Source organism: Hippoglossus stenolepis, chromosome 21 (assembly GCF_022539355.2).
Source record: "Hippoglossus stenolepis isolate QCI-W04-F060 chromosome 21, HSTE1.2, whole genome shotgun sequence".
Lineage (NCBI taxonomy): Eukaryota > Metazoa > Chordata > Actinopteri > Pleuronectiformes > Pleuronectidae > Hippoglossus > Hippoglossus stenolepis.
The window spans coordinates 12,146,680-12,172,813 of NC_061503.1; the positions used below are offsets into that span (position 1 = coordinate 12,146,680).

General features: G+C 40.9%; 1 protein-coding gene across 1 annotated transcript; it reads left to right on the top strand.

Moving 5' to 3' along the window:
* Window positions 1-932: 932 nt before the first annotated feature.
* si:zfos-911d5.4 lies at window positions 933-17,622 on the top strand. The gene is made up of 7 exons (XM_035146302.2): window positions 933-1,097; window positions 1,526-1,650; window positions 2,206-2,306; window positions 2,793-2,941; window positions 3,972-4,200; window positions 4,579-4,799; window positions 15,918-17,622. Exons 2-7 carry the CDS (start codon window positions 1,532-1,534, stop codon window positions 16,083-16,085), a joined length of 987 nt encoding a protein of 328 aa, XP_035002193.1. The 5' UTR covers window positions 933-1,097; window positions 1,526-1,531; the 3' UTR covers window positions 16,086-17,622.
* The last annotated feature ends 8,512 nt before the right edge of the window (window positions 17,623-26,134 follow it).

Consider the following 26,134-nt stretch of genomic DNA (forward strand, 5'->3'; position numbering starts at 1 on the left):
TAAACTTCGCTGTGATAACTTTGTTTTTTTGTCTCAAGGGTCACTTGTCATCAAGAATAATATGATTAGTACTTAACTCACACAAAACTGATTATAAGCCTTTGAATGAACTGGATTATTGGAGTTAAAACTTAAATCTGAACCAGCTACATAGATCTCTGAATTATTCAGTAATACTCCTCTAAGGCCAAACTGTATATATTTTCACCTTTTCTGTCCCAATCGTAGTTTATAAGCACAAAGGGAAGCAATACAACCAGATTAGACACAAAATACTGAGAGACAACAATGAAAAACCATTCAAAACAGCTACAGAGATGTACGGAGGCCCTGAAGTATACTTAAGTAAATATGTTATTGTCACAGTCTTTTGCACAAAGATAAATATCTTATGCGCACAGGATGTGGGAGCAAGATAGTAACTTGTAATAATAATAATAACTTTATTTGTATAGCACTTATCAAAAGAAAGATATAAAGTGCTTCACAAAATGCATGGGGAAAAAATAAATGAATAAAATAAAAGACATTCAGTTCAATGTTGTCGTTCAATGTTGTTGAAGATAATAACTTAAAAAAATATCATCTTTTGGGACTTCAGATAGTGAGATTCAAGAATAGTTATAAGAAAAACCCAATGGACAGGAATGATGTCACTTTGGTGGTTGGGGGGGTCTTACACATGTCTCAGGGGCCCATGTGCCACAAACTGCCCCCCCCTGTATTTTCCTCAGCTGATTCATTGCGCAAACTATCCAGTGAACGTCACGTGGAAATAACATCAACACACTGCGGGGGGGCTGAGTGACGTGACTTCTGACGTCATGTCCCGGGAGGGGGGGTGATGTTGAAATATGACGCTGCAGTTGGTGCACGTGGGCTGTTGTTTACTCCTTCTAGGAAAAGCTGGAGTAGCAGCAGGAGGAGGAGGAGGAGGGGGAGGAGCAGGAGGAGAAGTTGAGTAACAGGCTTCACGTGTGAGGGAGAAAACACAAGACGCACACACCGACATCAACAGCACAGGGAAACAAAATGTCAATCTGAATCCTCTGGGTTTCTCTTCTTAAGGATCCTCAAACAGCGCGAGACCTCCACTGGTGCGTGTGTGTGTGTGTGCGTGTGCGTGCGTGCGTGCGTCTTTGTTCTCCTCACGAGCCGCTGGAGTTCAGGTTCAAGTGTTGTAAACAAAGCTGTTAGCATTAGCATAGCTGTAGTGTCAGGGAGCTTTCCCAGGACAACAACAGAGGAGGACGGATTGTTTTACTTTGGATTTGTTCAGATAAAGTTTAGGTTTAACGCATCGTGATTAGTCCAACTTGTGTTCCACAGTGTGTTTAGAAACCGTTTCTCTCAATATATACAGTTTTTTTTAACTGTCTCTTTGCACCTGTCTGAATAATAGTCTGTATATACTAACCCATTGTCATTTTATTTTAATTTTAGGCTGCCATTTTAAAAACTGGCCATGGACAACAGATGACAAACAAATAAAATAAAATAAAAGTAGATGTTTTTTCTTCTTCAGACTATAATGCTCCAGCTCGGAAGCCTGTTCACCCACTTTCCTCTCAGCTCCAAAGCTTCAGAAAGTGCCCAAGGCCTGAGTCAACCCAGCGCACAAACACTGCCTGAATTTGTACAGCATGTCAGGTGAGTTCACTTCAACAATACTTCAGTGACAACAGTGAAGAAGCGCTGTGGGTAAAGTAAACCCCCAGAAGACAGCGTTTCCGTGTAGCATTTTCGTGTCTTTGAGCTCGTTGTTTTGGTTTTTACGGCCCAACACAAACAGTTTTTACTGAAAAACCTTGGATGAACCCACTGTGTGCTACCTGCGTAGCATCAAAACAGCACACAGGCAAAGCAGGCAGTTGGCTGGTGAGCATCTAGGAGCAGATCTTTTCCTCTTGAGTTGGTGGAGACCAAAACGGAGGTAAAAGAGACAGCTGGTGGCCAGAGACACAACTGCAGTTTGTTGTTATTGGGCATGTAAAATATTTGCCAACACATTTGTGTCACTAGCAACATCTTTGTCTGTCCAGGGAGAGGGATTCTTTTAGGTGTCTGTTTTCTTACCTTGTTAAAAGTTTTTTTCCGGAGCTTTTCCTCACTCGTTTGAGGCATTTTGACACTAATATGTCAAAGTTGTGTTTACAGTTTGTTCCACTTTTTAAAAACCTCTTTTTACATCTACTGTCTCTGTAGGAAACTCCCCGGACTTAAAAAGGAATATGTTTTCTGCAATCTGCGTGTCCCCGACCAGTTTCAGAAGACAAAAGATGACATCAACATTGTTATCCTCACTGGTTGGTATCTGCGATGAATCGTTATTTGTCGATTATCATAGTAACAACATATAGTATCTAAAAAATGGCCTCTTCCAGGTCTTTGTGGTTAAGTGGCTGTACATTTAAATGAGGAATGAATCATTGTTTGGTCATTTCATTGACATTAAGTGTTTCCTGAAGCCCTAGTAGTAATCTCCACATTATATATTTACTTTTGTTTTGATGTGTGGGTATTTATTTAACTATATCATATATTAGATTTTTAATATACAGTTGCACCACAGAATGTTAGTGATCATAATATGACATTAGATGCCATTATAAAAGATTTTATTCCTACCACCCAAAGCCATTTCACACTGTATCTTGTATTTTGTTGTATGAGCTATAAGTCGAGGTAGTAAATTCATGTTTGGGCTGAGATTTTTGGGAATAAATAAATACGCTAATGTTTGAAAACATTTACTTAGTTTAACATTTTTTCTAATTGTTGTATTTTTGCAGGCCACGGGATATTCTGCATCGATGTAAAACCCTGGAGAGGCACCGTGTCTGCTCAAAACCAAAACTGGCATGTGCGAGTGAAAGAAGAGGACCAAAATTTTACCAACACATGCATCGAGCAAATTGAAGATCCCCTCAAAGCCATCACGGTACAAACACACATTTAGCTGAAATGTCGAAACAGCATCGCGGAAAAACCTAAATGTCAAACTGTCTGGCACGTTTTAGTCCAAGGTCCAAACAATTGTCTAGAACATTGTTTTCATCCAAACCTCAGCCGTGTTAAGAGCTTATGAGTCACCATAACAATTTATATGGAAATTTCAAACACTAAAGTGGAGCTTCCTAAACTTCCCAAGTGGGCACTCTTCATTTGAAAGGCCGCAATTATGCTCATAGGGGGGGTGAAAGCAGGCAGGTGCCTAAACACAGCTGTCACCTTATGGGCCTGGGTCTGTTCAGAGTCATTCATTACCATCTCTATAGACGCTCAATTTGGACGGGGAGCTTGACAGAAGAGTCTGATGGCAAACACACATGGCATTATTGAAATAGTTCTGCTTGAATTGGATCTATTAACTTCATTAATTCTACACAAAGCAGATAAAGCTCGACCGTCTGGGCTAATTTGTGGACATATGATTTCTTAAAATGGGTCCTGTAAGAGATTAAAATGTGGACATGTGCATTTATGTGTTTTTAAGGTGCTTTTGTAACAGAATGGTTAATTACTGAGATATCCTCTGTGAATGTTAGCATTCAGGATTCTCATTCCTGGATTAATTAACTCAATTAAATCAATTAGTCTGTCACCAGAAAATAAATAGAGAACAATTCTCACGGCTTGCTGTATTTTTCTTTCCTAATATCAATGTAAAACTTCATAACAAAACACCCACAGACGCACACAGACATAGAGATAACCAGACCAAAAAATAAATTCAAAGACAAGTCATTCTAAGTTATAAAAATGGACTTAAATTGAAGCAAAGTTATTTGATTTAAAGAATACAAACACCTTTTTTCTATTTTAATTTGAAAAAAGTGAAAACTTCTTAAATTGTAAGCATTTTCTCAACACAAGCAGCTGTTTATTAAATCAGAGACTGATCAGATAAAAGCAAAACTGCAAATCTGACCAGACAATCTATCCCACGAATTGTCTGTCCTCTCCTCTAGACCAAGACGACTAACTTATGCGGCCATTTGAAGAGGAGTGGAGTGTCCCTGCGCCAAAGCCTTTTCTTTCCCAGGATCATCTTCCTCTCCCCGGACTGCGAGCTGGAGAACGAGCTGAGGAAGAGGAGGGAGCTGATCTCCCACAGCCAGATAGACGACTTCCTCAGATCCTTCAGGGAGGGCTACATGGCCTGGGTATCAGATGCTCTGACTCCCTCCTGGCTCTCTGGTGAGTGAGTCCACATTAACCTGTTCCAGAAATTTACAGAATATGATTAACAGCTGTGTAAGCATAAAGAAAAATGGGACTTTATAATAATACAAATATTCCAAAAAATACTGAATCCACTTTTTAAAGAATGTTTTACTATCCCCCTAGTTTGGATTTTGCTGGAGACCTTTGTTGCATGTCATCACATCCATCTTGCATTTCATCTACAGTCATATCTCTCATGATGACTCAAAAACAGGCATAAAATATCCTAATAAGACTTTAGGAACTCAAAAACTTTTTTAACAGTGCAAAAAAACTCCACTAGTAAAGTTAAATTAAGCAGGCGTTTGACAGGAAAGGCTACAAGCTCGATTTGCGTTTTCTGTCCTGCAGGTCATCTGTCGTACAGGCAGATGGAGTCGGCGCGTGAGGTCCTGGGGGGAGTGGGAACGTGGGATCTGGTGCGGCTGCACTGTGGCGAGCAGCTGAAAGGCGACTACCAGGGCTGCCAGTACATCGCTCTCAACCGACAGGAGACGGACACGCTCGAGTTTTCCAGAGTCAAGACCCTGTCGCCTGATTCGCTGTGGGCGCTGCTGGGACACGCTCCTCAGGTCAGTCCACTACAGCAGGTATTGTGTGTGAAATGAGGGGGAACGGTCGTGTCAGTGGCTCCAAATAATAATAATGTGACCTGAACTGGAAGACCAGCAGGTGGCAGTAGTGCTTTAGGACTGCAACACTCAAATGTCAAGTCACTCCTCTTGTGTTCAGGCAACTGGAAAAACACAGGTTTCATTTAGGCTGAAGAATGAAGAACATGGCAGCAATTTTACAGTTATTTAAAACACAATTAGGGTTGTGACTTTATAAACACCAGATTAAGTAATTCCAATGCAATTTTTCCCAAGAGTCGTAAAGTTTTGATTTGACATCTTTTTTCACCGCAATACAGACAAATTATTTGCAACTTTCAACCAAAATTTGAATTCAAATATAGATTTATTTCAAAGTTAAGCAACGGCAGTGTCATAGGTGTCGTGTTTCCAAAGAAATCTTTCTTTCACCGTCTGGAAAAAGCTGAATGAGGCTTCTGTTTGGCTGCCGTCACTCTAGTGTGCTCTCTAGATGATTTCCATTAACACTTCTCATGTTAATTAGTGCTTTAACTCTTCAGCCTTACATTCATTCTTCTGTCAACAGAGGCTCATCAGTTTGTGATTGAATGAAAAATCAATGCAGTTGGTATTTAGCGTCTTAAAAGAATCGCCCTGAGCAGCTGATTTTTTTTTTTGGATTACTGTTTATTCTATTGCAAAGTAATGAATAGCTAGTTGCTTAAATGCTATCTCTACAGATTTCAGGAAAATACATCTCAACTGTCGCGGCGGCAATGAGTTGTACTGCACGTATGCATATTGGCGCAATATAATAGTGCTTTTGTTTATCCCCTAAAACATTCACAAATATAGTTATTTTTATTTTTCAGTCCCTCTTGTTATATACATTTGTTGAATGAAATAAATGTCAGAGCTCTTAAAGCACAGTGAGTATGACCCCCTCCCCTCCATTACAGATTCACACCCACTCTCAGCACCCAAACACTCAGCCTGGGCTTTCCTTACAGACTCCACTCAGGCTTTAGTTTTACCCCCAACCCCCTCCAACCCCCAGACTGTATGTATTCCCCCCCCTCTCGCCTCCAGCTGCTGTACATTTGATACATGACCCGACAATCATTAGACAGTCTTCAGCAGGCCCTTTTCTAGCCCGGGGGGACACACACGACGACAACAGGAAAATATATTATTTTCAAAGAAATATTTGTAGATGGAGGCAGTGTGAGGTGCATGTCTCCCTCCATATTACACAGAGATATGATAAATATCCCTTTTTTTCTGTCCGCATACCCCACTTAGTATGCTCAAATGCATGCCTGTGTATATGTTTTTACACTCCCAATATCAGATTCCTAAGTATTCAGCTGCAATAACCACCAGGAAATATTCAATTTGACCTTGGATTTGTTCGAGCAAGCAGTAAAAAATTTAAAGATATTTCTCCTCTGGATTTGGTGACAGTCTCATCCTTTCTTCTTCTTCTTAAAAAAAAAAACGTGGGTTACTGGTAAAAAAAACTGGCTCGTGTGCAGCAGCTGCGAGGGGAACCTTGAGGGGGGGTGGCAACGAAACCTGATATCTCCCTCAGGCATATTTTCAGAGCCCAGAAATAATGCATGCTTTTGATTTGTTACTTGTAAACACACGGGCTGGAAGATCTGCGATATGACCTGCACTTTCACTCTGGCCAGCTGTTTGGTTTGTACGGAAGTGGCACCAGATGTATCCACAAAAGCCACCTCGGAGGCACTAGGTGTGTTTTCTGTAGGCCCAGTCAATTACTCTGCGGAGGATGGGATGTCTACATCTCCCCAAAGTAGAGAATGATTGAGTAGAGTGGCTGTAATTTATTAATTATGGTCTATATTCTTAGACCCCGGTTCTGGCTTCATTCAATTTGTATGGATTGAGGGGTAATTACAGTGTGTGTGTGTGTGTGTGTGTGTGTGTGTGTGTGTGTGTGTGTGTGTGTGTGTGTGTGTGTGTGTGTGTGTGTGTGTGTGTGTTACAGAGAGAGAGAGAAAGACCTCAAGATCTATTCATGTCATCATTTACAGTGCAGGTTACTTGTGTTGTTCATCTTTCTGTCGTCTCCTTTTCTGAAATCTGACTGTTTCACGAAGCCCTTGTACCAGTTTATGTAATCCAGTTTATTCAGGAGCAGCAGATACGGAGCCCAGAAAGTCTCCTAACTCTGTCGGGATATAGAGCGTCGACTAATTGCATAGCTGAGAAACAACAATTGAGTTCCTTCGACCGTAACTTGACTACACCGCCCTATTAGCTGATTAATAGAGGCAAAGCCACCGAGCGAAAAGCCGCCGATTCACCGACAACATCTCGGCTAACAAATAATCAGAGCCTCGTTTGCCGGAGATCTCATCTCTCTGACTGGCCACAGATTCCGCACAGATGTAGCTTGTTAATTTAACTCCGCACTCGCATTCCTCTCCGTTTGGCCATCTCCCAGGCTGCACGCGTCACAGACCCGTAATGGGCAGGCGGGTGCACTCCGTGCTTAGCACTGAAAAGGCAGAGAGGGGAGACATCAACCGCTTTGTGGTGATAATGAATGGAGGCACACAAAAGGCCTGGAGCTGGCCATTTACAAAGCCTGCAAATTCTGCTGCCTAAATAGATAATATTGGCAGCCACTCTGGCTTTCTGGTGTTTTTATGTAGAGAAAAAATAATAATATTTTATCCATTTGAAGAAAACATATGCAGCACCCATTACTATTTATTATAAATGACTTCAAATCATTTTTAGCGAATATGGCAGAAGCTTATGCATACTGGTTACACAAAAATTGTATTTCATTCTGACCACAGAAACGACGCAGGTGGATATTTTAACTTTGACTAAAACTTTGACTAAAAAGCATGTTTAAAAGTTGTTTCATCAAAAGTGCGATTTATCAGATTGTCAGTCCTGTAGAGTTCAGGGTTCATCGAGTACTCGACTAAACTCTGTGGGAGGATAATGCGCGTACTATAGAAAAGTTTAAAGGAAAAGTTCTTTGAAGAATTTCACACAGAAAAAAAAGATCCACTGGTGTTTTACAACAGAAGTGAAAACTGCAGGGAAATTACCGGGATGTTCAGATTTCTGTAATTGCAGCGTTGCTCTCGAAAGGAAACTGGAATTGGAAATAATTTGCACCGGAGTGTGTGTGTAGGAAGCTGCAGAGGAAAACCAGCCGTGCAATTACACACGAGAAGAGTGCTGCAGAATCACAAGTGTCTGTAATGAACTAGTGAAGACACCAGCACTTACACAGTGGAAGGCAATGATAAAAGCTGCCTTGTAATAGCGTGTGATTAAACTTGGTAAAAAAATCTATTTTTTCACTCGAGCACTAAACCACGGTGAAGAGTCCCGTGGAGAGATTCTGCATCTGTCAGTCTGAAGATGACTCAATGTGTTTCCTCCAAATTCATCACCCAGCATGCAACAGCAGTCACGCTAGAGGGCTCTTCACGCGCTCTTTTGTTAATTTAGTTAAACATCAACCGCTAGAGTTCATGTATTACACATTCCTACTTAACACAGGTGGAGATTGAGTTTGAGTAAATTTGAATACATGTTTAAAATAAAGCTCCAAGCCATTAATATTCATTACAAAATAATTTCTTTGAATGTGGAATGAGCTGCGGTTGTGCAAGACACAGTCGATAATATCTGTGATGCATATGAATAATGTATGCATATACTGTGTTGCATACTGAAGGTAAAAATATCACAAAGAAGTCGTTTTATAGTTTCTGGATATGCTTTATGTCAATTAACATTAAAATCAACATAATGACATTTAATAAGAATATTTAACCAATCTATATAATTAGTTATTAGAAATACATATAAGATAACAGATGTTCAATGCTTTTCTTTGGTTGTGTAAATTGAAAGGTAATTTATTTATTGTTAGTTGTTATTGTATTTTGCTGTGAATAATTAGTTTTAACAACAGAATCAATACCATTACATGTTGAGCTAAACTCTTGCTATTATATTGATTATTCTGTAATTAATTCGGCAATTTTTGGAGTCGTCAATATGTGGAGATTAGATGCTTTACTCAAAATGTTTGGGACTATCACTTGGATAAAACAAGCAATCCGACGACAACTTATTACAAAAATAATAACGACTAATGAAAATAATCATTAGCTGCAGCCCTTATCATATGATCACAAAGTCAATGAACAATAATATTGAATTCTTTCCCAGCCTGAGTTTATGATATATAACTGGACAGGCTTCATAAAGGATTTTCCAGTTAATGAGACTCAGAGACTCATCGTCCAGTTTGGCATCAAATGCTGGATTTAGCATCTAAAGGAAACTTTTCCTTTTTCGGGGGGGGGGGGGTCACTGGCCAAGATGTTAATTTTAATCTCTGTGAGCTCAGCTATTTGTTTTGGGGCTCCAGGATATTACAGTGATCCCCGAGGTACAGCTTGTACGATATGATCAATAGGGATTCATGAATAATGAAGAGGCCGATTGGAGCAGAGACACTTAATTACAGTTTCAAAAGCCATTCTCGTTAATTGAGGAGAATAAAGGTGGTGAAGTGGACTGGCTGGCAACGTTTGGAATTTTTCATCTGTGAATTTCTATATTTCTTATTTTTTTTATACAACAAAAGTAACAGCTAAAAAAAAAAAAACACCAGCCGGGTAAGTGGTGAGTTTTCACTGTTTCCCCAAATTGATGCATTTCTGTGTTTGACATTTAATACGGTAGTTTGTTTTGTGCGCTCAGTCCATTTCCTCTGACCACCTGTGAGCAGACTATCGTTCTTTTAATGTAAAGGCTAATACGCTGCATATCCAGACAGTGGGTGGCCGCTGTGTACAGCAGATACAGTATGTAATTGACAGCCCTGCCATCTGTTACAGTTACGTGAAATTAGGGATAAACTAGTTAACAGACACTTTGGCCCATTGTCTGTTGTTTTGATAATCACCCTTAATAACGGACGGCATCAATATGGTCTTTAAACCTGATTTGGGAGTTAATGGAGTCAGATGGGGACAGTCAGTGTATGCTCTGGGGGTAATGCTGTTAGAGATGTTCGTAAAGAGCAAATTAAATCAGTCATAGATTGTGCCCTCTCAAGTCAGCCAGACGACCAGACCCATTGAGGAGAGGGGGAAAAAAAGGAGGGGGATTCATATTTTAACCTCTCGCAGAAAATGCACTCATGCGGATGAAAATAAAGTCAGAGCTGGGTGAATGGATGTAAATGGTTATTGCCGAGAGTCTAATGGCTTCCTGTTAGCTGGGGCAGGTTGCGTGGAAGCAGAGACGCAGCTATTCAGGCCCTAACCAGTCATGTTTTGCATTCATGGCTTAAGACAGATGTAGTTATGGATATGGACGCTAATGCAAAGTTTAGGCATCTTAATGGACGGTCGGCAGCTGGAGCTCAGCAGTTCAGTGGCGATGTTTGAGTATTTCATGCAGGAGATATCGCAGTACAAGCAACTTAGCAGAAACGAATAGTTGATCAGTCATTCTGTCGATCAACAGAAACGTATTCAAATATGTCAATTAACAGGTAATTGTTTCAGTCGTTGAGAAGGGGAATGTGGGCGGTACTGTGGTTCGCAGTCGTTTTACAGCAGAAGGTTCCCAGTTGTTCTCCCCGTGTCTGTGTGGTTTTTCTCTGGGTACTCGGAGTTCTTCCTTCCACAGTCCAAAGACATGCAGATTGAGTTTATTTGAAGACTCCGTAGGTGTGACGGGTTTTATGTTGTTCCAGCTTCTACCACGACCCTCAAAGGATAAGCGGGACAGAAAAGGGATGGATGGATCTATCCAGGAAAAATGAGCTTCTCAAATATGAGGATTTCTTACTTTTCTCTACCCAGTTCCATCATAAATGTCAAAACAGGCACCATAAATAATATCACCTTGTGATTTCACAATTTTCTGACATTTTGTGCATGAATTAAAATAACAATTTGTTTCAAACCTAAATGCCTCTCTCCAGCAGGTAGGGGTGTAAAGACAAATATTGTTTATAGTTTTGCAAATTTAATGCATCAATCTGGTAAAGGAAATGAATATGAAACACTTTGAAACAACTAATTGACAGCGCTCCCTTCGCTGCTGTGTTTACTTACACCTGCAGTTACTGCTCTCGCCATGAGTACATTAATATTACATCCACTGCTGAGAGTGAAATGTTCAGGCAACAGTGAGCAAATGTTCCAAAATGGCTGCAAATTGTTTAACTTGTTGAACCCTTTTGAGAGCGGGTCGTCCAACGCACTATGTCTGATCTTTAGAGCCTGTCGATGAATTAATCTTGCACATAACATTTTCAAGGATTTATACATTGTTGAATTGCTGTTATGAGGGTAGGGAGTCACCGCATTTGCAAAGTTTCAGATACTGCGAACACTTTGCTGTGAGTTACACATAAGCCATTCCTTCTGAAAATGACCACAATGACTGAAAAGATGCAAGTCTTATCTAAAGATAAAAAAATAAACGTAAATGTTAGGTCATGCACCCGTTTATCTGCTGGTAACAGCGGCCTGTGGAAGTTCTGTCTAGAGCCTGGGTCCCTCTGGTTTAACAGAGCATAGTAAAAGGATAATTAGATTTTTATAATTTCCAATAAAGATGTTGAATCTTTGGATCAGATGTTGAATCTTAGGATCAGATGTTGAACCCTCTGTTTAATAGAAAATGTTTTCAGCATTGTATTATAATTTTTACTATACTTATTTGTATCGTATTGTAGTACGATATTGAAGAAATGTTAGACATCTGAGAAGAATCACGTTGAGAGCTGGGCGGCAAACCAATATTAAAACAATATAAATAATTATTGAAATGTGATTTTGATAAATAGCAGTTTTATAAACTTTTTGGTGATTTAGCAAGTGTAAAACAAAACCTGCACGCAGCAGTCAGACATTTATCATGATAATTATCGATATCAACTGATTGTATTAATTTTTGGCCATATCTCCAAGACCTATTCACAATATTTATGTAATGTTGTAATTTAAAAGCAATAATCTGTCTTGATTTAAACCTCGAATTGAATCAAATCCCTGATAATCCAGTGATTCACACCCGACTCAGCAGGTTGTTGACGTATTCACCCAGCGAGCCAAACCACACATTGTTTATCTAATCGCCTCGTTACGTCCTGCTTGAAATGATACCAAAACACTTTTGGTCCGAGTCCATCGCGTTTGGCTCCACGACAAAGACGCCCGGTGCGCCGGAGGTGTGTTACTCAGTGTTCCTCCCCATGTGTGTCTGGTGAGACACGGCGCGGAACAAAGAGCCCGTCGTCTGAAGCTGGTGTGGCGTTACGCTCACTCAGAGTTCACCTGAAACACTGCACCCATGGCTCCAGGTAACAGGCCCCTGCTGACTGATACCCTGCTGGGATTCTTTGACTTTATCAGGGGAAGAATCTGAACTTTGTGAATGGCAATACACGCAGGTGGTGACACGTCCCTACCCAATTACACAGCCCCTCACAATTATTCCCATTCGTCAGATCTGTCGAGACCGTCAGTGGCAAATTGTCACAATTATACTGAAACAATTAGATCCGCAGTGTGCAGTGCAAAGTTCACGATGTGGGTTCGTTCATTTTGTTTTCCAATTTAAAGAAGTATGGACTTCTGAGCTGTCCCTTCAGAATCTGAGCCGTAAACATCCCTACAGGTAGAAGAGGAGGAAACCTGCTCAGAACAAGCTGCTGTCTTGTGTTTGAGAGGGTAAAAGTTGATGTTGAACCCACGGCAGGATTTGCGATTGTTAGCAGACGGTAAATAAGAGCAACGAGTTTGTCTGAGTTGAAATGTGAGGAGTGATGTCATTCACACGACTCCCCGGCCCCCCCAACACCGAAAGTGAGAGCCTGATCAGGGTAGACACGGTTAGGTGAGCTCTCAGCCCTTTGTGTGACACCCAACCTTAGCCCCAAGGGTCCTCTCCTCGCCATGAAGTCTTACACACACATTCATGCTCGTCTGTGCTGGGATTCTCATACGCTTGTGGATAATGTACAGACAAAAGTGAGATATTTTCATCTGCTTATCTCGGCTGGCTGAAGGCTGTGACATGCTGCGTCTCATCTTAAATGTTTGAAGCTGTTTGCGCTTTAAATCACATTTTCCCATGCGCAGCTCCTTTACGCTCTGTTCCTCTGTGAGTACGACACCGTATCGTCTTTACCCTGAGACACTTGCCTCAAGTGGCTGAAAGGGCAACATGTAGTAACAGTTCCTGTACCTGACACATCATCTCTGTATCACAACACCTGGCAGGCAGGTCGTCTAGACCATACACCGACTCCCCTCTTTGATTTTAATGCCAAAGACGGCAGCATCTTCCTCGTTCGGCCCAACAACCTTGATGTAATTCACACTTAACTTATGTCGGTGCTTTTGATTTCAAATAATGCAGTATTTCTTTGTGTAATCTCTGTAGAATGTGTGGATGTTGGATGCGTTTTCGCCTAAACCATTGTCCTTTTCTTTAATTACCTTCAACAAGGAGGTTATGGTTTCATCTGTTTGTTTGTTCGTTAGCAGGATTATGAATTTAACTACTGGACTGATTACCAGAGGAACCTATTTTAATTTTGGTGCGGATCAAGGAATCTTTTTTTATTTTCTTTAACATTATAGACATAGGATGTTTTACACGTTTTTGTGAATTTCCCGCGAAATAGTGCAAAGATCTTTATGAAAGAAATCGAACATATGTAGACTTCTACTATCTGTGGATAATGATCAGAATTTTGTGAGTCAAAAAAAATATTTTTAGGGGACTGATCTTTACTCAGTTACTGTACGGTCATAATTATACTATATATTATTTTATTAATTCCTGGATCCCCATCAAATGTGTATGATTTCTTCCCTGATCCATATTAAAAAATATCATTCAGAGGATAGTGCAGCCTTGATGGAGGTAAATTATCTGTGGTCACTTTCCTGCACCGTCAGTGTGTGTTTCACAGTTCTACTTCTGTCCAGGCTTGAATATGATGCAGAGCCACTATTGTGTCTGCGCCACAAAGATGGAATTACTCAACTTCACTTCCATTTAATGATTTAATTGCTGATTACCAACTATTAAGTCCAGCTATGATTTGTTAGAATAATTCCTCTCGGATGTTTTTGTGTTGGTTGTGTTGCCACCAGCTGTCACGAAGCCATTTTTTTCATGCATCCCAAATTAATAGACACTCACTCTCTCTGAAGTGTCTGATGCTTTTGTAATAAAAGCCATGTGGCGTTCGGCCAAGGCTTCACTACAAGACACAATTGTTCCGTTCCCCCCTTCCTCTTTCTCCCTGTTTTAATGCACACTAATAAGTAAGTAAATGGTGAAAAAAGATGTGAGTCTGAAATCGCAGTGGCCTTTGTTGCAGATAATTAGGTTAGCAGCAAGAGTGTGCAGGTGTTGAGGGGTGTGCTGTGCGCTTGTGTTGTGTTGCCGACTTGCTCGTATTCGCAGGCTGTCAGGGGTGTCGCACTCCCCATCAGCCCCAAAGCTCAGCAACCTCTTCACTATTAAAATGATCACTTTCAATAGCAGACAAAGGAAAGAGGGAACATATCTAGTGCAGGGTATTTTCCCCACCTCTAATGCTTATCTGCCTTTTGATGTCGGCGTAATAAAAGGCCTATTGGGCTTCCACAATGACCTGCGAAATGGACAAGGGCCGATATACTGGGCTCTGACTGTCACTACCATTAACTAAAAGGCCCAGACATTATGGAGAGCCGGGGATGAAAGAACATGGGGAAAAAAAATCATAATTGAAAAATTGCCTAATGCTTAAGTGAAAGAAAATGGAGCTGTGAAAAGGCACTGTTATATTCTGTTATCCCCTGTAAATGCAGCCAAACAAGAGATGTGGCGAGGCATTCTTTTTGAAATGGATGTAGTTCAGTTACCTGCATGTCTAAATCTAGTTAAGGCTTCCATTGTCCGGCTCAAACATAACAGGCAGTTTTGATGTAGTGTTAAAGCGTATTATGCCCTACAACCTACATAAAATCAAGCTATGACTCCATTCAATATGTGGAGGGGAATTAAAAAAGCTCACAGCGAGAACGAGGTTAATTTAATATTTATTCTGTTTCCGGCTGCTGTCGCATCACTTCTCCAACACAGTCGCACAACGTTTTCTGCAGCTCAGGGAACATTTGATAGTTAATTTGTCAATAAACCGACTAATCGTCCACAATCTAAGATGCAGTCAATGTAAGAGGAATTGATTTGCTTCGTCATGTTAAATATTTGGCCAAATAGAAAACTACAGAGATGTTCAAACCAAAACAAATCTGCCCAACAAGCAAGTGTAGCTGGAAAAAATCTGTCTTTTAATTGATTAGTTGATGATTGAAAATGAATTTGCTGATGGATCGACTCATTTTTCAAGTTCCTCTTTGTTTGCCAGATGAAACGGACTGAAGACATTATTGTGAGCTCTGAGAAATTGCAATGGGAATTTGTCACTATTATTTCATATATAAAATGAAAACTAAGAAAATAAACATCAGCTGATGAACTGAAAAATCTTTAGTTATAGTTTAGTTAAGATAATTTGCTGTCAAAAGATCTTTAGTCATTAAACACAGGCTAAACCTGGAGGTTTTATTGACATCTAGGTTAAATAAGTAAGTGTTTCTATTTTATTTCAAGGACTTCATTTCGTTGTGAGTTTACTGTAAACTGAATTACAACCATCATACTGTTCCCAACTTCATATGTAATCTAGTTTTCGAAAAAAACGTTCACTTGACAATTGAAAGTCATCAAATCTGTACTTTATGGGTCGAAGATTGAATGAAACTTTTAAATTGACAACAGGCCATGATTGTCGGTTTATACTTGTCAGTCTACAGACCCACAGACAAAGCCGCAGCCTGTATCGTTCAAAGGTGAAAGTCATGAGCGTCTGCTTCACTTCAACCAGAGGTCAGGAGGTCTGAGTCAGAATCATGACCCCAGGAAAAGCCCTGAGAATCCCCTTGTATCAGACACATGAAGATCAGACCGATAAAACAAATTTAATGTATATATTTGTTTCTGTTTCTCTTTCCTTCTCCACAGGTAACAGTTAAAATTTACAAGCGTGGATCTCATGGCTGGCTCGGTAAATCCCTGGGCGCCACTACCACCATCCCGTCCAACACCTTTGTGATCTTCAGGAGCAGCGGCGAGGAAGCAGACGCCAAAATCCCAGCAGGCACCATTCACAGCATCAACCTCAGCATATGACCGTGTGTGTGTGTGTGTGTGTTTGGGTAATAAAGACAATCGCCATGACAGCAAATATTTAGATGCAACAAACCAAACTCTTAATGTAGTTCTCACAGAATGCTATTTTCACGGAGTGCCTTTTACTATGCAGTGTTTGTATTTTGTAATGTTGTACGAGCAGTTTATGTCTTAATTTATTGAGATAAAGGAAAGAAATGGGGGGGGGGAAAAAGAAAAAGCCCCATTTGCCAATTTCCCTGATTATCGGATCCTCTCTGGCAACATTATGATAATGAAGATGCTTTCAGAGAATTAGCCTGATTAACTTTCTCTTGTTGTGGATTTCTAGGGCTAGCCCACACTTTACACCGCCCATTAATTCGTCATTATTTTAACTGATTGTGTCACATCAGTTCAGGATTGAAGTGTTTAATGTGCTAATTGTGGCAGTTTAAAAAAAACAAAACAGTACCTCTGGTACAATGAGGGGCCCGAGCGCGTGTCTGCCTCTTTGGGTTAAATGGGAGGTGATTTACTGCGAAGGTTTGGACCGTGTAACTGTAAGGTGCTTTATTAATATGCTCGGCCGCGCGGAGGAGACGATAACGCATTCGAGAGCGCACAGGCGCGGCCACCAGCACCATTCACAACCGTGTCTGGGTCACTTTCCATCAGTTACCAGGCTTACGCGGCTGCGCTAACAGCTAGCAATTGTATTTACTGGGCCTGGCAGTGGCCAAAATGAAGTTATTTCCATCAAGATATCAGTGCCTTTAGCTAATGCAATAGAGGGGGCTCTCTGCGTTGATGGTATCTCTTTGCATGGCATCTCTCTACCTGAAACATCATTACACTGTACTCAAACTCCTCACTTTTTCAAACGTCTGTTTACCGTTTTACCTGAGGGACGGATCAGTGGTATTTGTGCGAGAAGCCCCGTGTTGTTTGCACCGGCATAAACGAAAATGTTTTAGACTCTGGTTTGTTTTGATAAGTCGCTCAGCAGTGCTTGGATTGTTTTGATGAATTCAACCTCTTTGGGAATTTAAACTTAAATACTGTCTGTATTTATATGGCACAGTTCATTTGTTCCGTTTACACACATTAATACAGTGAAAAGCTTACTCTGTCACACGTCACTCACACACTCGGGCAATTTGCAGTTCAGTATCTTGCCCAAGGACACTCTGGCCGGAATCGAACCACCAACCTTCTGGTTAGTGGACGACACGCTCCACTCCCGAGCCATGGATTCTTAAGAACAGTTTTCACAACAGTACTTAAACAGTTTTGATGATATCAGGTGATCTGGGACGAGCAGGAAGTTACTGTTTCGCACGATTTACTCAATTTTCCTTTTGCAATATATTAAAAAGAATAATTTGTTCATTTAAAGAATAAACTTCAAGCACTTTCAGCATCAACTCAAGAAGCACGGCTGCTTAACTCACTCTTCAGTTGATTGATTTGCGCAAAGTGGTTTTATTCATTGGTGTGTTTTTATGTTTACATGTATTTGTACTATCTGGTGTCATAATAAACAGATTTAACAATTCATTGCTTCTCATAGTAATTACTTCCTCCCTTGTTTTGTTTAGTTTGATAACAAGATTACGCAAAAACTACCGGACCAATTAGCAGGAAAGTTAGTGGAAGGATGCATTATGGGTCAGGGAGGAAGCCATTACATTTTCATGCAGCTCTGGATCAGGGGGCAGGACGGTTTTTTTTTACTTTCTATTACATTGTGAGATTTGTTTTAATTTTCACTGATTCCCAGGGAATAAATCATGGTCCTTATTGAAAGAAATCCGACATATTAAAGGAATGTATATCTGTGAATTTAAAGTGACTACTGGGCCTTGAGGTATACGCTCTACTTGGTGCCATATAGTTTACTACATTTTTTAATTAAGGTGGCCTCTCTCCAGGTTTCTTCCATTTCCAGATCTGAATGGTGCAGACAATCTGTAATATTGAGTCACTTCTCGCCACTGGGGTCACGAGGTTCCTTCCGAGCTTCATTTGGGAGATGGGAGGGCATGCGTGAACAGCTCACTCTGCTCTTTGAAAGCATGCGGTACGTCTCCAGCGCGGTAAAAAAGACTGGAGATTAGGAATGGATGACCGGCCACAGGGACAAAGCCAGCTCTGTTGGGGCAGCGTGGTGGAGACTGAGGGGTGGGGGGGGGCTGCGCTGAGCGGAAATGGACATGGAGATCAGACCAGAACATAGTGTGACAAGGTAACAAGGTAAACTGATCCAGGCAGCGATTCCTCTGGAACGTGAATCAATGAGGGTTCTGTTAAAATCCTCCCGGATATCGAGTTTTAAGTAAATCTATAGTAAAACACAATCAGCTGTAAATATGCGGTGGGTTTCTTTTGTGGTAAACATGTCATGTGTCCTATAGACGCATGTTCTACCCATCTGTAAGCTGCATGTTTTGGCATATAGAGAAGACTTGGTACTTGCTGGCCAATACAGTTAGTGAAAAATGACAAGTCTTGACCCTGCAGTAAAGCCAGGTGTCCAGCTCTGACCTCCCGCCATTCGGCACGGTCCTGGGGCTGTCAGGTCAGGTGACCAGTTTGACCTTTCCTTTGTAAACCGTAGAGCAGCCTGGACACGGGGGACGGGCCGCTCTCCAATGACATACGCGAAGGAATGAGCCTCAGCCCCGGCCATTCAGGTGGAAATCCTGCACCACCACGGCCCTGTATTCATGTGGGTCAGTACCCGGGGACATCGGTTTGTTTTCCCTCTGCGAAAATGTTTGCAACACTTCCTTTCTCCTGCTTGACAAACACAGAAACTCCTCATCTGAGGTTTTGCTGCTTCAGCTCGACGAGCTCAAAGGTTCTGAGGTCAACGCGCTCTTTTTAACTAATATTTTCTGAGATGCCGGCTTGTTTTGTCAGTAAAGGGCCCTAGAGAGGAGATTGTGTTTACTGTAAGTGGGGAAACTGTCAGTGCTCCAATATTCAGCGGCTAACAATCCTGAACGTCACTTTACTTTGCATCTGTTATTTACCTGCTACTCTTGGCTTTAAAATACATCAGATTTACAAAAGTATTTCTTCTGGATAGATGATTCATTTTTACTGCAGCTTCAGACTCAAAGTTTACACACATTTTAAAAAGGCAAATATGCTCAATTTGGTTTTTTTGAGATGTCCACCTTTAAATTTAGAAATACTCCACAGCTTAACCTGTTCAGCGCCTGTTGAAGTCACTCAAATGGAAAAATATGAGAAGAGAAATTAACTGATGCTCACAAGTGAATGATTTTCATGAAGTGAGACCATATCCTCATTCAGTCCATTGGGTCTTTTCATCCTTCAGACAATCTCTTTCCTTTTTCTTTTCCAGGCCAAATTTCACACTTAATAATTTTCCAGAATCATCCTCTTTGTAATCACAGGACGTCTTGAGGTCTTGAGTGAAACCTGCTTAAATGTGATAAAGAAAAAAGGTTCACATTGACATATTAAAAATAACATTTTGTTATAACAATTGTTGTCACCCAAAGAACCTGTTTTGTTCAGTCTTTATCTCAATATGTTATGATAATGCTGATCTTCAACACCATGTGATGATTTATTATGTTTATTTTGCACATGCCTCTGGACCACCTCATTGAATATTTTCATGGAAATCCCAGCAGGCTCAGCAGGACTGTCGTAATGTGTGTGTGTGTGTACATGTGCTGCCAGTGACAACTATTAGCAAGGTTAATGCTGTGGATACTAACATCCATCACTTCAGTTTCATTAGCGTTGTCCTTTGACCTGCTCCACATAATGTTGTCAAACGTGTCAGGCGGCAGATTATTGGGAGGTATGATGATCAATAGATAAATAATAGAGGGCTGCTGGCGAGGCTGCGGAATAAACCTCCGCCCGGCGCTCTGCTGCCTGTCACAAATCTGAAAAAAAAAACAAATGGACTAGCCAGAGGCAAGAGCCATCAGTAATAATATAATGTGTGGATGATGATGAATTAGGGCCAGACTTCTCAATGCATCGCCGTTCCACGCACAGAGACATCACTGGACGAATGCATTGATCCCCTGCGTTCACATTAGTTTGCTTAATCTGCATTTGAGTCGATGGGACAACACAGTGTTTCACTTCACTGGATTCACAAAAGTTAATAATGTCCAATAATCAAAAACTGTTTATGAAAGCACCTCCTTTTTGTGTCATTGATTCGGCTCCGTAATGCACTGATCACTCAGACAGGATGCACTTAGGAAACAATGTGTTTTCTATTCAATAACATAGATTTTTCCCTGCATGTGTACTTTCATTTTACTAAGTAATGTTTTATTTTTCTCAGATCTTTGCTTTTTGTTGGGTTTAAGTCCTTTTTAAAGCAATGTCTCACTTGTATTTATGCACGTCCAGTAATTATTAACTCACTCTGCACAGAGCTTTAAGTTCGTGAGTCCATTAAAATATTCTTGCACTATTTTGCACTATTTGTAGGTTTTCCTTATTCTTATGTTATTTTCGATAATTTTACATTAGCAAAAATATGTAGGATGTAATGAGGACGGTGGGAGTGATTGCATTTTTTTTTTAATTAGGGGAGTAAAATCACAATAAGGATCTTTACTGTTAAATATCATTGTTTCCTTTTGAATTTACCTTTAGAGTCTATGCTATGTTTTGCTCTGTTATGTTATGTTATAATATGATATGTTACCGGTATGCTATGCTATGCTATGCTATGCTATGCTATGCTATCCAATAATGTGTTATGTTATGCTATAATATGTTATGTTATGTTATGTTATGTTATGTTATGTTATGTTATGTTATATTATGCCTGTTGTCATTTTGCTCTCCTAATTAATAAAAAAACTAAAACATGCCCTCACTCCCACCATCCTCATTATAACCTACATATTTTTGCTATAGTTCCCAAACAATGCTGCAGTCAACCTACATAAACGTCCTCGGATTCATACGTAAACTATGATATATTACACAACGCGGACAAAGCCAGTAGCAGAGAACGGCTCCGAGCTGCTTGGTTTTGTTTAAGAGAAGGTGTCACTTAAGACCCATGAGATCCCCACGGCCCATAACCATCTCCACAATAGCTGTGGTGTCCATGTTCCTGTGTGCTGAGAGCTGCAGTGAGATCACACTGTCGTGACCTAAATGTCACAGGGCAAAACAAACAGAAAAGACAGAATAATGGCTTTTTTTATGATGCATAAATGTGATTATACTACGAGGAACAAACATAGACTGACAATGGAGGAGAAATGGCCCATATTGATCTGTGAGTTACATTTCATACCATGTGACTCTATAACATGTTCTGTAAGTTCATCGCCCACCTCCTCTGTTTCCCCTAAACTTAATTGGCGGATAATAGTTGGCTGGAAATTTTATTCTTCAGAGGGATTGTGCCAATAACGTTTCATAAAGCAGGTTGAAATGGATACAAGGAGTCAGTTAAACTTCGCCCGCAGTCACTCGGAGGCCCACAGGGAACCTGAGCCTCAAAGATGTGGTGCATTAGTTCTGCTAAGCTAACCGTGAATGCTAATTGCAGGAAGGACAAACTGTAACCCTTGCCCCGTGGCCATGAACCCATTACACTGCACAGAGGGTTTCATAGACACAGGCAGCGTACAAAGAGGCTGCCCTGAAAAGGCCTGCAATCTGATTTCAGTTTAAATGGGGATAACAAGTTATTGTTTTCCAAAGTCCCCTTTGGGATTTGTCCCTTGTGTTGTTTTTTTTGGGACTGCGTGAAAGAAAAATGCCCGTCACTCCAAAGCTGACCGCAAATCACCGACACAATGCAACAGGTTCTATGTTTTCAAGTGGGATATGTTGCCTGATCCGCAGGACTTACCCACAGGTGGCTGTCTGACATGGATCAGTTGTGTTTAAGTGCTTGTGGTTTCAGCCCCGGAGGGAAATCGACAACCCCGTCATGATGTGAATTGACAACCTGTGCATCAAAGTGTCCTTCATCAGTGGGAGCCCTCGAGTGTTGTCCCTCGGTTTTACAGCCTTAAACACTAAGAGACTCCGAACAAAACCCGAATCCATGAGCTTAGCTGAAAAACATGTCACTGATCTGATCTGTTGTCTGGATAAACAAGAGAGTTCACTTTTCTGTGTGTTTTCACCTTTAATCTCTGCAGCCCTGTGCCCCCCAGCCATACATTTTCAAACATGACCCCAGATGCACTGACTGCCCCCGTCTTCTTTACACATTCATACATTCATCAGTTTGACAGGAGACATGAAAGCTGCACTCTTTCCCCTCCAAAGCACCAATTTCCACAGTTTACCTTTTGAGGTGAATGTTTACTGTGACACCTTAATTACCCAATCATAGTACAGATAAATACTTTAAGTTAAGGTTGAACATACATTACAGCCATGCTGTCAATGTGTGTTGTTAATTGTGTGCTAACGTCCTAAACTGAAGTACTGGACACATGAAAACTCAACCTCACAATGATGATTAAAATTCAACCTCAGAGGGACATGAATGTCCAGAATATTTTTGAGATATCAATCTAATAGTTGATAAGATATACTTCAATCAAAACCAGGAAAGGTAACCTCATTGTGGAACAAGAGGAAAAACCCAGGGATCACCAAAGTCAGGATGATTCATCCTCTGGGGACGATGAATGTCTGTGCAACATTTCATGGCAATCCATCCAATAATTGCTGAAATATTTCAGTCTGCACCAAAGTGGGGGACGGACATTATTTTAGATTATTTATTTATTTATTTATATTGTGGCCAAAGCCTGTAATCCAACTTCAGCACCTCGTACACTATTTCAATTCTCACCTAACAAATGTAATCTGGTCTCATAGTTCTGCAGGCAGGCCTAATTCTAAACCATCAATGCCACGCAGGTTTATTATCAGATGAAAAATCTGCGACAAAAAGCCCACGAGCCAAAATAAAACCTCACGCCCCAAATCTCCGACCCTCCTGTCACACCCAGACACTTTTGATTTACTATATCGCGGCTCCCAGGTGAGAGCCTCCTCCACCAGTCGGCCCCAGTGCTGCCTGCCCGGCCCGTAAAGAGATGGATGACGGTGAGCGTTGAACCTAGCAGTCGCTCACATGGCCTTGAGCTTTAGCGTCTAATTAGGCTCTAATGTAACTACAATGCTCTCAAGGAGATGCTGTTTTGCCCTACACAGCCCTTTAAAAGCCTCCCCCCCGGGGCAGGGGCAGCGTGGAGTGAGGTGCTGTGGCAGGCCACAGCCACATCCAGGAGAAAGGCTCCGGTTTCCCTGCCCCAGCTGGGACGTCAACGGGTCCAGGATCTTTATTTTTGGGCCAAGTCTGATGGCTGTAGGGGCTCATCTCTAAAATAGAAATCCTTAGATTTTTTTTATTATAAACATTTTACATCTTCTTTAACCTAAATCTACTGAATCTTTTCAATGTAAACATGCACCTGTCACTTTTTTTTTGTAAATCAAGCGACTGAGCCGTCCAGTGTCCGGTTTGATTTAAAAGGAAATGTAGCTTATTACTGAGCAATGTAGCCCAATGAAATGATTTATTATTTGTGAGCAAAGCCATTGGTTGCAAGTGTTCTGGTGAATATTGAATCCTTCATGCGTCTTGAGGTTAGACATAAGACAGCTACAAAAAACTTTGGGTGTGAAATAATAAGATAAAGATGCGGATCGTTCATTAAGTCACTGAAGTGCATGGAATTATTGGATGGCGTCTCTAGTCTGTGATGTGGTGGGGAAACAGGAGACAAAACCAGAACACGGAGTGGTGTCAATATTTTCCTGATGCATCATCATGTGATTTCCTCATTTCTCCGCAGCGCGTGAAGGACGGTATCATCGGCTTGATATAATATTAGAAAGAAACCGGTCTTGAGAGATAAGGTGTCTGGCTGAAGGTCACCAGCGCCCTCTCCAGTGAACATACGAGCCTCCTGTGGTCGGGTTAAATGCACCTGACTGGCTGTTGGGAGCACAATCACCCATTTTAATTGTCATGTAACGGTTTCATGTAGAGCCAAACTGTCTGCAACACTTCAGTGGTTGGAAACCAGAGCCCGGCCACACGACCACACGTGGTTAACTGGGCCTTTGCAGCAGGACCAAAAAAAAAAAAAGAACCTGGAGAGATCTCTGTGGAGACAGGCTTGGAGGAAGATGCTGATAGACAAAGCAACAGATGCATCTGCTGCAATTTTCTAAATTACTAATAAATCCTTTATGGTACTGAACAAAAAAACTACATGTGTACCTCTTTGTACGCTCCAGGTCTGAAAAATACTAATTGCTTCTCTGCTCCTAAATTACCTTTTTCTATAAAACAGCTATCCACCAGAGATGAGAAAACCTCAACGCTTTCAATGCACATTCAAAGAACTCAATTTTCCAATTTATCGGAAGCCAAAGATGACAGGAAACAAGGTAATTCACCATCGCCCCAACAACAACCCCCCTCTGGCCAATTCTACGTCTGTTTCACGAGCAGTAATTGCGTCCCGAAATGAACGCCATTTCATATTAAGCTGCAGCCTCGATCCCACGTCAAAGACAAGACTCATTATCGACAATCATGGGAATTAGTTACATCATTTAAACCAAACCGAACTAATCGTTTCCAGGATACCGCAGAGGCAGATAGAGCCATTAGAAAAAATTGGAGCTCTTAAACAGAATAATTGACATCTATATCTTCTCTGCTGCTTTGGCTGAAGGGCTTCAGAAATTGCATTAGTTGCAATTGAAAAATCTGAACTGAGGGGAAAAGACGCCACATGAGACTTTTGCAGGGAACTGCTCTGTTCGCCGTGGCCATTCATACACAACACTGAACAGTGCATGACAAAACTATACTTTTGAATTACTGGCTCTGAAATTGTACACCTCTGCCAACAATAACACAATGTGTGAGGACACCGTGACCTTCACCTTTGACCACCCAACTCTAATCAGTTAAACCGATAGTCTATGTGAACATTGAGTCAAATTTGAAAGCATATTATTAAAATAAAACATTCGCAAGGCAAAAAAGGGTTTGTGAGGTCGCAGTGATCTTGACCTTTGAGATTTGATGACCAAATTCTATTCAGGTTAACCAAATTAATGGACAGGTATGTCCAAATTAATGTTTGTGCTGGATGTAATGGAATTCTGTGTTCATGATGTGACTGTGACCTGGACTTTGGACACCCAGAATCTAATGAGTTCACCTTTTATTCGAAATGAACATTTGAACAGAATTTGACAAAATATTCTCAATGTTTTCCTGTTATGTTTGTGACCAAAAGACGTGTTGGGTGATATCTCTGCGAATTTGGCCTTTGACCACAAAATATGTTCGGACCAAATTTGTAGAAATGTCAAGGTGTTCATGAGATATCGCGTTTACGAGAACAGACGGACAACCAGAAAAACATAACATCTTTGACCACTGGCTGTCGCAGAGGTATAAAAAAAATGCCTGTCCTGCATCCAACAGTCACCAGTACAACTTGGAAAACTTGACTCTATAAATTCACAATTGATGATGGAAAAGTATGACCCTACCCCTAAATATTTTTCATTTAAAAAAATATTAAATTTCTAAATGGATTTCTCAATTAACAGGTTCATAGCAAACCCACAGTACAGTGAAACTAATAGGATGGACAGCACTTTGCAGTTTGCTTCAGCCCCATTTAAACGTGGATTCACCACTTAGGGTTCTCAGCGAATAATTCACCATTCAAAAAATTGGAGAAATACAGAAAAGAGCCTCTTAATCATTTTATTTTAGTTTGCCAGATGCAGCCGGTTCATCCAGTTTAGTGGTTTTCTCCATATTTTCCCCCTGGTGATAAAGCAGGATCTGGTTTAGGCCGCAGACCTCTGATGTCTATCAGCACAGGTCACTGTCTGGGGGCAAGTGGAGCCTTCGGCAATACGAGTGGATCATCGCTTTCCCTCAACACATCGTGAAGAGAAGCTTTTCTGCCCCGACACATTCCTGGGATTTCTCTCAGGTTTTCTTTTTCGCAGTAAGTAAATGTGACAGAGTGCGTTTG